This window comes from Pangasianodon hypophthalmus, chromosome 12, assembly GCF_027358585.1.
Source record: "Pangasianodon hypophthalmus isolate fPanHyp1 chromosome 12, fPanHyp1.pri, whole genome shotgun sequence".
In the NCBI taxonomy this organism is placed as follows: domain Eukaryota; kingdom Metazoa; phylum Chordata; class Actinopteri; order Siluriformes; family Pangasiidae; genus Pangasianodon; species Pangasianodon hypophthalmus.
In genome coordinates this window covers 6,006,126-6,018,284 of record NC_069721.1, presented here as the reverse complement: position 1 = coordinate 6,018,284, position 12,159 = coordinate 6,006,126, and the positions used below count along the sequence as shown (strand labels likewise).

The window sequence follows — 12,159 nt, the reverse complement described above, 5'->3', positions numbered from 1 at the left end:
TAAATCAAGCCATTTCATAAAGGATATAATGACTCAGTTAAACTGGCACATGGTACTACACCTAGATTTCTGATGAGATGTGGAATTAGACCGGGTTGTCCAATAATTCTCCTCTTGTTTTAACTTATTACACAAATAATTCCTTTGCACCTTAAAAAGGAAGAATTTCAAGGTATATTAGTGTTTGGTAGAAAGCATAATTCTTAAAAAATTATTTCAGTTTGCTAATGATACAACAATATTTTTACACAATAAAAAAGATTCTAAAAGCAACTGAATGCAAAAAATAATTCTCCTGAGTATCTGAATTAAACATGGATGTAAAGAAATCTGTCTTGTTAAGCAATGCCAAACATAGAAAATTAATTTTCCTGTTGAGCACACAGTTACATATTTGGGTGCAGTCACATAATGAAAATGAACAAAAATGAAACTATCTAAACTTTAATCTTATAACTGACAGAAAAGGAAAATGCTTAATATGTGGCTTTAGGGAGATATATCTTTAAATGGGAGGATTTTATTAAAATTATTTTATTATAAAGCTGAAGGAATATCTAACTGTATGCTTATGTCTTGAAATGCTTCCATACATATAGTCAATTTGTTGAATTTCATGTGGAAGAATAAATGATATTATCTGAATATTGAATTACTTAAAATATCACATTTAAAGTAAAATTTTTAATTAATTTGATGAAAGAAAAAGAGTATCTACAATATATTCCCAAATCATTTGTTTAATTTAGTGGGTGGAGTAGAATTTTTTTTTCTTAAATGCGACTATCGCATTAAGCATCTAGCAATAAAACTGTGTACCGTCCATAAGTAAATTCTTCTAGCATGGAAATTAGCACACAAATATATTTTTGTCCGTACATAGGGTCTTTTTTTTATTAGGAACAACAGGATTATTCAAAATTAAAAGAAAAAAAAATCCCTTTAAAAGATTAAGTTTTAGTTAACAGATTTATTTTAGTTAAACAGATTTTGAAGACAGAAGGTTACTTAGTGACATACAGTGCATTTCTTGTTAAATTTGGTTGTTTGGTGCTGTGGAAGCGGGGGCGTGGTCGAGCGCCGGTTTGTGAGTGGAGGGCGGAGCCGGAGAAAGTGAGTGGTAAGGAATTCACACTTGCGGGTAATTCTAATAACTGAGTGTTCAGGCGAGGATAAAAAGGAGACAGACGAGTGGTGAGAGAGAGAGAGAGAGGGAGAGAGAGAGAGAAAGGGAGAGAGAGAGAAAGGGAGAGAGAGAGTTATCCAGCACAGAGCCACTTGTGTGCGTGCATTTGTGTGTGTGCGCAAATAATCCAAGCCGCACCCCAGAACAACACCGTCAGTGCTTCCGTACACTGACCTTTTGAGAGCTCGGCCGCCTGTTCGCTTTCATCGAAAAGCTCTGAGACACCTGCCGGAGGTGCCTGCTGGCTGAGGGATGTGGTGCCCGGAATGTGATCGACCTTGTGATACTGGAGCAGTTTGTCGCCTAACTTCTGTAAGGGACAGCGGAGTGGGTCCAGTGCCACTGCCCAGCGACGCTCGATCAGGCCATCTAGCTGGCAGAGAACCACATGGCGGCGTTTCTGGGGGCAGACTAGCCCCTCTCTTCTCCATGTCTCTCTCAGTCACTCTCGTGGCTCTCCCCCTCCTCCTCGCTCTTTCCCCATCCCTGCTCCATGGAAATGGGGGCCAATTCCCCCAAAACCCATTCCCCGAACCCATGCTTTCCCTCCCCGTTCCTCTCCTTGTGTCTTTCTCCTCTTTCCCCCAGGTGGGTGAATCCGGGGCCACAGGTGTGGGAGTAAGGCCTTGGCAGGTGTGCTAGTGCTGTGGGGAGCCTGGGTATTCCCAGGACCGCTGCAACATGATGGAGGTGGGGGTGTTGGTCTGGATCCCTGATGCACCGCAGGCCGCCCCCGATCCAGCCGGGTTGTACTGCATACCGGTGAGTGTTCAAGGGTAGATACCACACATTGGTGGATTCGGGCTGTAACCAGACCTCAATTCACCAAAGCTTGGTTCAAGGGGAGGCACATTTGGTGAAGGTGAGGTGTGTACAAGGGGACGTTCACGAAAATCCGGTAGTGCCGGTCTTTTCCCTCGGATATTTTCCCTTAGAGCAGTCGGACGATTAGAGCCTCAGGCATGCCTTCAACCAAGTAAGGGTAATTGATGGTCAGGAAATTCAGCCTCAAGACGATCCAGTTGTTGGTTCCAAAGAGCCATCAGGAATTATTATTCCAGGTGGCTCACCACAATCCGATGGCAGGGCACTTAAGACAGGATAAAACACTGGCCTGTCTCATGGCCTGCTTCTATTTGCAGGGCATTCGCAGCAATGTTCACAGGTGGTGCACGGCATGTTGTGAATATCAGCTGGTGAATACGCCAGTCACTCCAAACGTGCCCTTGCACCCACTCCCATTAATCGAGGTCCCCTTCGAAAGAATTGGCATGGAACCTCGATGGGCCATTAGATCGGACTACACGAGGGCATCACTTTGTATTGGTTCCAGTGGACTATGCAACCTGATACCAGGAAGCAGTGCCTCTGCTCAACATCTCCACATGTAATGTTGCAGAGGCACTCTTCCATCTCCTTAGTCAGGATCCCGAAAGAGATCCTGACTGACCAGGGCATGTCGTTTATGTCACAAACACTACGTGAGAGTTTATGTCACAAACACTATGAGTTTTTCGAGGTTAAATAGATTTGCACCAATGTTTATCATCTGCAGACAGATGGGCTGGTGGAGCAATTCAATCAAATGTTGAAAAACACGATTTGAAAGTTCGTTCACGATGATGCGCGAAATTTGGATAAGTGGCTAGATCCCCTGTTATTTGCAGTGCGAGACCTCCACGGGGCGTTTCCCCATTTGAGTTATTGTATGGGTGGAAGACTCACGGCGTGCTCGAAGTCATTCTGGGAAACTGGGAGGAGGGATCTTCCAACAGTGAAAATGAAATTCAGTACATTCTTGACCTGAGAGCAAAACTCCACCCTGTAAGCCTTTGCTACAGGTGCGAGAACATCAATCCCTGCTGTATAACAGGGGTACTTGGCTACGGAAGTTTGCACCTGGAGATATAGTGCTTTTTTTGCTTCCCACATTTAGCTCTAAATTACTGACCAAGTGGCAAGGGCCCTTTGAGGTCAAATGACAGGTTGGAAATGTTGACTATGAGGTAAGGCGAAAGGATAGAGGTGGGGCGTGGCAGATTTACCACCTTAAGCTCCTTAAACCGTGGAGGAAGGCGGTTCCCGTGGCTTTGGCGATGGTTATCCCGGAGAGGGAGGTGCAACGACGGGAGGTAAATCTAAAAACAGCAGCTCAATCCACCCGGGTCCCCTATGGAGACCACCTCTCTCCGTCCCAAATCACGGACATGGCTAAATTGCAAGTGGAGTTTTCCGACATGTTCTCGACTCTCTCTGGTTGCACTGATCTTATAAAGCAGCATATAGAGACAACCACAGGGGTAGTAGTACACAGGCACGCTTATTGCCTGCCCCAACACAAGAAAAATGTGGTTCGGGATGAACTCAAGGCTATGCTCGACATGTGTGTAATCAAGGAGTCCCACAGTGACTGGAGCAGCCCAGTGGCTTTGGTGCCCAAGGCCGATGGGACTGTTTGTTTTGTGTGGACTTTAGAACAGTCACCGTGGTGTCTAAGGTTGACACACACCCAAATGCCTTGCATTGACAAGCTGGTCAATCAGTTAGGCGCGGCTCGCTTTAATTCGACGTTGGATTTGACAAAGGGATATTGGCAGATCTGCACTGAGATACTGGTGTGGGGGGGGAGTTGGCAACAGGCCGGATGGCTCCCCGGCCTGAGTCGGGTGGTGGGGGTATGTGGAAGCAGGGGTGTGGTCGAGGATCGATTTGTGAATGGAGGGCGGAGGCGGAGAAGGTGAGTGGTAAGGAATGCACACCTGCAGGGAATTCTACTAATGAGTGTTCTGTGTTGCAGTGACCTGGGACAAGGATAAAAAGGAGAGAGACAAGCGCCTTGAAAGAGAGAGAGAGAGTTATCCAGCACAGAGCCACCTGTGTGTGTGCGCAAATAAAATAAGCCGCTGAAAGTGAAAGTTAAAAATTGGACAATAAAATGCCTCTGAGTTGTTCCCAAGCCTGCCTCCTGCTTCCTCATTCCTGCCCGAACCTGTAAGGTTGCTACAGGTGCATAATGTGACACTTCCATTTCCTCTGGGTTGTCCATCAATGGCACAAATCTTAAGTGGATAATGTAGGGGTTCTGTGGGTATGATGAGCTTCATGATGGTATTGTGATCCATGAAATTTCCTGATACTCTAGAGTCGATCAGCACTGAGAGGTCAGAGACACGGTCTGAGTGTTTTATCTGTACACTTGGCGTTAATGATTAGTGAGAGAAAAACTGAGATGGACTCACTGAGGGAATACATGAGGAGGTCGAGGTCCTCTTAGCAGACTGGGTTGGACCGGGGTTTTTTGACAGACAGGGTACTGTGCTATAAATTGATTGGCATGACTGCAATAGAAACACAGCATTTCCCTTCTTCATTTGTCACGTTTAGCGTTGCTTAGTCAGGTCTGCCTAGCTGCATGACTTCAGAGCATACAATTACCAGTGTGGGACTCACCGTCCTCTTATGCACTTGGTGGAGGCAGATGAGATGTTCCAGATGAATGGCTAGATCGATCAGGGAATTGAGAGGCATTTTGACATCATGGCAGGCCAGTTCAGTGAGCACTTCCTGATTGAGACCCTGGCGGAAAGCATCTGCTTCCTGCAGCAAGAGTGTCGGACTCCAGTGCCTATTCAACCACATTTCTCCTCCCTTGTGTTACCGTCAAGAGTTGCTCACCAATTTTCTTGCCTTTGGTGGTGTGATTGACAACTTGTTGGAACATTTCCATGAAGCGATCATATGACAATAACAGTTTCCCTCCTTGACACCCTCTTGGTAAGGGAAGTACAGTGAGCACTGTAGCAGAAAGCTTTTGCACTGGGACGTTTCTCCTGCGTACTCGTCATGGCGACAGATAAGCGAGCCGGGGTTTGCAGGCGGGGTTCTGTGGAAGACGAAGGCAGTGGAGATAGTGCCGGTAAGCATGTTTAATTTGGCATCTAGCTCCACCAGATGTTGTTGGTGTTCTCCTACCAGCTTTTCCTGAGCTGCCATGATGTTGTGGCAGTTTGATTCTCCTGCTGCATCCATGGTGATGGTGAAGTAGTATGTCATGCGATAGAGTTGGATGAAAATGCAGTTTAGAATTTATTATAAAACGTGAAGCAAAATTCATAAACAGGAACTGGCAAAAAGTCACGCAATCCGCATACAACAATTCAGTGGCAAAATCCAAGCATGTGAAAACCAGGAAACAAGACAAGATCAAAACCAGAATATCAGACACAGACTGAAAATGCTTGGTAGGTTCAGGTAAGTGTAGACTGAGTGTTACTTCACAATAAGGTAAAGTTCAGAGTCCATTTATATAGGCCGTGTGTGTAGTTGGAAGCAGGTGCACATGAGTAGTATTCAGGTGAGAGTGTATGTGCTGGTGGAGTGAGGTGCTGGGGATTGTAGTCTGTTGTGGCCATGTTAGTACGCTGCAGTGTGTTCTGGGAAGTGGAGTTTGTGGTGGATTCCAGCCCTGGCATGAAATATACGTGAAGAATGTTTTATTTTCAGAAGTTGGGGTCAAAATTAATCAAATACCATCAAAATCTTCTTCAGCATGAGTAATATCCTTTGCTGGATAAATCTCTGGAATGATCAAAAATGTGATTTAAGGAATGTATGTTTAAGGATGGGTCTGACTCTTGCTTGGAGAAATAGATAACCAATAAAAGAATATAATTGGAGAAGTAAACAGTCACATATAGTTTTCCACTGGGAATGAGGGGACATAAAAAGTAAAGTGGAATAATTTCAGACAGAATCATAATGCCTAAGAGATCACAAGGCTTTCTCGAATAAGATTAACATGCATGCGTTAGATTTACGTAATTAAAAGAGGAATTATAGAAATGTATTGGAAAAAAAGGAAAAGGTCTTGAATACTTTTCTTGTTTAATTTGGTTTACCAATCCCACAAAAGAGTTCTGTTCAGAGGCATGCAATACCAGGGAAAGCTTTACAGTTCTTCAGAAACTGCATAAATGATAGGTTAAACCACAACATTAACTTTTGGAAAATGAAGTATGCTAATGGGAAGTTAACATCACAATTAAAAAATTTTGTTAAGGAAAACCTTGGTTAATGTAACGTGCTTCATGTAAATCTTTTTAATCAGAAGATGGTGAAATAAAAAGAAAATATAGAACATTTCAAAAAGACCAAATCTGGACAAACAATCTGCTAGATTGTTACATTATTGTTTATTTTATTTTATGGCACCACAATTAAAACTAAAATAGAACTAGAATAGAAAAGCTCTTAAAATATGAAATATTCATCTCTCTCTCTCTCTCTCTCTCTCTCTCTATATATATATATATATATATATATACACGCAAACACACACACACACACACACACACACACACACATATATATATATATATATATATATTTATGTATTTTTTTTTTCTCTGGTGTATTTGTTGTCTGTTTCTATACCGCTGGCATCTTCCCTTTTATGTTTATTTTGATACTGTACTTTGTACTTTGTACCTTATACTTTGATTCTCGCACTGAATTAAAAAATGATTGAACATTATGAGGTTGTTTTAATTGGAGTTTTTAACTGATGAAAACTGCATAAAGCTGGACTTGATCTTGAAAAATCTTTTAGCACATGTCAAACAGGACTCCAACAATGTGTTAATTATTGAATATTTGCAAACATCTATGCGCAAGCTTCACCTTACCGACTTGTTTCCAGTTTGAACGTTCACCTTCATTAACAAACTGCAAACTATTTTGTTGTACATCATCATTTCGGTGATGTTTCACACTCGCTGCCTGAGGTCCTGCGCTTTCTGTTTCTCTTTCCTCAGAATTCTTCGGTAGGAATTTCTCCGGTGTGAATCTCACACACAGGTAAACACACCCTAGCGGTGTATGGTTTTGCGTAATTACAACTGTATTTGGTTTTGTGTTGTATGTCCAGAAAGTGAAATTTCGACTCGTATAACTTTCCTTACAGGGTGCATCTCACTTGTTGCCTATAAATACTAAGTATTAACAGTGCACAAGATGGTGATAGTAAAGTGGAGAGCACTTCCCACTCTGATTAGGAGTAACAGTCTGCTGTACAGGAAAGTAGAGTGTGTAAACTGGGAATACAATGTTTCTACGTTTAGTGCACCTTTGTGTCATTTTGACTCTGTGCAGTGTGAGCTCTGGCTTCAGCTGCCGATGGATCAATCTTAGATTCAAGCAGCACCATGCGACATGTTTAGCACTGCTTAGAGAAATGGTGAGGCTTGTCTATCTATCTATCTGTCTATCTATCTATCTATCTATCTATGTTTGTGGAAAATGTAATATTGGAGTACTCTTGTTTTTGTTCCTACAGGGAGAGGAAATCAGCGTCAATGCCTCCATCCCGGATAACTGGCATCACTGGTTCTTTAACCAAAGCTATTCTCAGGTTAATATATTAATGATGGTGTTCACATACAGAAATTGTTGTTCTGTTTCTGTAATCTTGTGTGTACTCTTCATTCATCTTCATCTCTATCCTTCTTCCTCAGCCAGAGAAACAGATCTGGTTCATCGTTCAGACTCTGGATGAGGTCTCTCGTTTATTGGAAGATTCAGACTCTGTCTCCTGGAACAAGGACAAGCTGGAAACTTTCTTACATATGCTGGATCTGCAGGCCAACGGACTACGCTCATGTGTGAGTGCTCCTTTTCTCAATGCGTTCTCTAAAGGTATCAATCAGGTGTGGAATGAATATTGTACAGTGAAGTAGTGCTGTGGTTTATAGCCTGATGTTTGCTAAAATTAAAAAGAATGTATAATGTACTTCTTTCTATAACCCTGGATTTCTTTTAAACACAGCTTGAGCACAAAATGAAAAAGAACAAAAGATTGCCCTTATACTTCAAACAACTAAGAGATTTCACCAAGAACGACAAGGTCAGCAATTATATCAACTTCCCTTATTTACACACACTGTGACAGAGGCAGAAAGATGTTTAATGTAAAGGTGAATTGATGTAGCTCTGATTGTAAAATATTGTGATTTAACTTTACAGCAGGAGAAGAACGAGGCATGGGAGTGGATCAGAAAAGAGCTGCTTCAACTATTCGGGCTGTTGGACTTTTTCCCTGCTGTCTCTGTGAATCATGCTGAAAATGACAACTAATAATCAGTTGAAATCTTGCAGTGGTGACCAGTAGGTTGTGAGTTCAAATCCCAGAAGTGCCATAGAAAAGCTGTTGACTGTTGTATTAAATATTCAGTTTTGCTCTATTCATAGTACACAAATTTAGCAGTGTATTTCTGTTTCATCCCCCATTTTCAACTGTTACATGATGTTTACTCATGGTATTTATTTAATTTTAATGAAATCTGTTATTTAAAAATGTATCTGTCTGTTAAATGATAAAACTGTGATTATGTCTTAACCTTTTTGGGATATATATGTTTAAAAAGTATGTATGTATGTATGTATGTATGTATGTGTTTATTTATTTATTTATTTATTCATTTATTGTTTGTATTTATATTATGTATGTCTTTATTCATGCATTATGCAGCTGGACTGTGAACATTTTGAAAATGTTTTGAATAAGAAATATATGAAATTTTTTAAAGATGTTACAGTTATAGTGCTAGTGAATGCCTCATAATAAAAATTATCTTTTAAACCAAAATGCCTCAGTCATGTAAGTGTTGTTCATTTATTATTAAATATTGGATTTTATAATGACCGAGTAGAAAGTAGATGTCCATAATAACTTTATCTTCATAGTGACGTTCCCCAAAACACAAGAAACAACTAAGGAAGTTCTACATTAAAGACCATGATGCCAGGCCTGATGGAACTGTTAATAAAATGCAGAGGATTAACTAAGCTCAGTCTTATTGCTACAAACATTATGCTGACTTAGTAGACCATTTATGAACATTATAGTGCAATTGCTGTACAAAACATGATATTTTCACCATAATGGTATTCTGCAGTGTATGTGTGTGTATCTGAAGTTATAAACTATTAGATTTGGCAGATATTTGATTAAATCAAACCATTTCATAAAGGATATAATGACTCAGTTAAACTGGCAAATGGTACTACACCTAGATTTCTGATGAGATGTGGAATTAGACAGGGTTGTCCAATAATTCTCCTCTTGTTTTAACTTATTACACAAATTATGCCTTTGCACCTTAAAAAGGAAGACTTTCAAGGTATATTAGTGTTTGGTAGAAAGCATAATTGTTAAAAACAAAATTATTTCAGTTTGCTAATGATACAATATTTTTACACAATAAAAAAGATTCTAAAAGCAACTGAATGCAAAAAATATTAAATAATAATTCTCTCTTGTTAAGCAATGTCAAACATAGAAAATTAATATTCCTATGGAGCACACAGTTACATATTTGGCTGCAGTCACATAATAAAAATGAAACTATCTAAACTTTAATCCTATAACCGACAGAAAAGGAAAATGCTTAATATGTGGCTAGTAAGAGATACATCGTTAAATGGGAGGATTTTATTATCTAAAGCTGAAGGAATATCTAAATGTATGCTTATGTCTTGACATGCTTCCAAACATATAGTCAATTTGTTAAATTTCTCTTTCATTTCATGTGGAAGAATAGATTATACTATTTGAATATTGAATTAAAGTAAAATGCTTAAATAATTTGATCAAAGAAAAAGAGCATCTAGAATATATTCCCAATACATGTGTTTAATTTAGTGGGTGGTTTTTCTTAAATGCGACTATGGCATTAACCATCTAGCAATAAAACTGTGTACCTCCCATAAGTAAATTCTTCTAGCATGGAAATTAGCACACAAATATATTTTTTTCTGTACATAGGGAAGGTTACTTCCTGACAGTAACAGAAGGTTACTTACTGACATACAGTGCATTTCTTGTTAAATTTCGTTTAACCAATCCCACCCAAAGAGTGCTGTGGTTTTGATGCTATACCTGGGAAAGCTTTACAGCTGTTCACAAACTGCATAAATGATGTGGTTAAACCTAAACATTAACTTTTGGAAAATGAAATAGACTTATGGGAAGTTAACATTCCGATTCGAAAAATTTAGATAAGGAAAACCTTGATTAATCTAAAATGCTTCATGTAAATCTTTTTAATTATAAGACTCCGAAATAAGAAAAAGATGTAATATTTATCAAATTGTCTATCAATAATAAAGCAGAAGTTTCTTTCAAAACTTCGTATATCCTGTAAAATGTCTGTCAGAAAAAAATTAATGGGATTTGATATACTGTATTGTTGTAGTGTCTGTAAACTTGCAAAAAGACAGTTAATCAGTTATTCTTTAATTGCATTTATGTGAAAGCGTTTTGGAATGATTTTGAAATGTTCGCCAAGACCAAAAACTGGACAAAATACATCTGCAGGATCGTGACATATTTAAAAAATTTATTAAGACTGATGTGGAAAAAGACACGGGAGTAATCAAGGACCCCCATAGTGAGTGGAGCAGCCCACTGGCTTTGGTGCCCAAGGCCGATGGGACCGTTTGGTTTTGTATGGCCTTTAGAAAAGTCACCGTGGTGTCCAGGTTTGACACATAACCCAACGCCTCGCATTGACAAGCTGGTCGATCAGTTAGTCGTGGCTCGCTTTAATTCGAGGGATATTGGCAGAGATACTGGTGCGGGGGTAGTAGGTAGCAGGCCGGATGGCTCCCCGGCCTGATTCGGGTGGTGGGGGTATGTGGAAACGGGTGTGATCGAGCGTCTGTTTGTGAATGGAAGGCAGAGCCGGAGAAGGTGAGTGGTAAGGAATGCACACCTGCAGGGAATTCTACTAACGAGTGTTGTGTTGCAGTGACCTGGGACAAGGATAAAAAAAGGAGAGAGACAAGCGCCTTGAGAGAGAGATATCCAGCACAGAGCCACTTGTGTGCGTGCGTGTGTGTGCGCGCGCAAATAAAATAAGCCGCTGAAAGCGAAAGTTAAAAATTGGAGAATAAAACGCCTCTGAGTTGTTCCCAAGCCTGCCTCCTGCTTCCTCATTCCTGCCCGAACCTGTAAGGTTGCTACAGGTGCATAATGTGACACTTCCATTTCCTGTGGGTTGTCCATCAACGGCACAAATCTTAAGTGGATAATGTAGGGGTTCTGTGAGTATGATGAGCTTCATGATGGTATTGTGATCCATGAAATTTCCTGCTGCTCCAGAGTCGATCAGCACTGAGAGGTCAGAGACACGGTCTGAGTGTTTTATCTGTACACTTGGCGTTAATGATTAGTGAGAGAAAAACTGAGATGGACTCACCGAGGGAGTACATGAGGAGGTCGGGGTCCTCTCAGCAGACTGGGTTGGACCGGGGTTTTTTCACAGACAGGGTACTGTGCTACAAATTGATTGGCATGACTGCAATAGAAACACAGCATTTCCCTTCTTCATTTTGACATCATGGCAGGCCAGTTCAGTGAGCACTTCCTGATTGAGACCCTGGGGGGAAGCATCTGCTTACTGCAGCAAGAGTGCGGGACTCCAGTACCTGTTCAAGAGCATTTCTCTTCATCAAGAGTCACCCACCAATTTTCTTGCCTTCGGGGGTGTGATTGACAACTTGTTGGAACATTTCCATGAAGCGATCCTATGACAATAACAGTTTCCCTCCTTGACACCCTCTTGGCCAGGGAAGTACAGTGAGCACTGTAGCAGAAAGCTTTTGCACTGGGACGTTTCTCCTGCGTACTCATCACAGAGATAGATAAGCCAGCATGTTTAATCTGGCATCTAGCTCCACCAGATGTTGTTGGTGTTCTCCTACCAGCTTTCCCTGAGCTGCCATGATGTTGTGGCAGTTTGATTCTCCTGCCGCATCCATGGTGATGGTGAAGTAGTATGTCATGCGATAGAGTTGGATGAAAATGCAGTTTAGAATTTATTATCAAACGTGAAGCAAAATTCATAAACAGGAACTGGCAAAAGGTCAGGAAATCCACAAACAACAATTCAGTGGCAAAATCCAAGCATGTAAAA

General features: G+C 40.8%; 1 protein-coding gene across 1 annotated transcript; it reads left to right on the top strand.

The window, feature by feature from the left end:
* Positions 1-7,172: 7,172 nt before the first annotated feature.
* Positions 7,173-8,365, top strand: LOC128319638 (interferon a3-like). The gene is made up of 5 exons (XM_053238902.1): positions 7,173-7,421; positions 7,521-7,595; positions 7,699-7,845; positions 8,010-8,087; positions 8,207-8,365. Exons 1-5 carry the CDS (start codon positions 7,290-7,292, stop codon positions 8,315-8,317), a joined length of 543 nt encoding a protein of 180 aa, XP_053094877.1. The 5' UTR covers positions 7,173-7,289; the 3' UTR covers positions 8,318-8,365.
* The last annotated feature ends 3,794 nt before the right edge of the window (positions 8,366-12,159 follow it).

What these genes read in the sequence shown, in the direction of transcription:
- LOC128319638 (XM_053238902.1), top strand. Translation starts at nt 7,290, where the DNA reads ATGTTTCTACGTTTAGTGCACCTTTGTGTCATTTTGACTCTGTGCAGT. An exon ending in TTAACCAAAGCTATTCTCAG is followed by an intron (nt 7,596 to 7,698) that starts GTTAATATATTA and finishes CTTCTTCCTCAG; the next exon opens with CCAGAGAAACAGATCTGGTT. An exon ending in CCAACGGACTACGCTCATGT is followed by an intron (nt 7,846 to 8,009) that starts GTGAGTGCTCCT and finishes TTTTAAACACAG; the next exon opens with CTTGAGCACAAAATGAAAAA.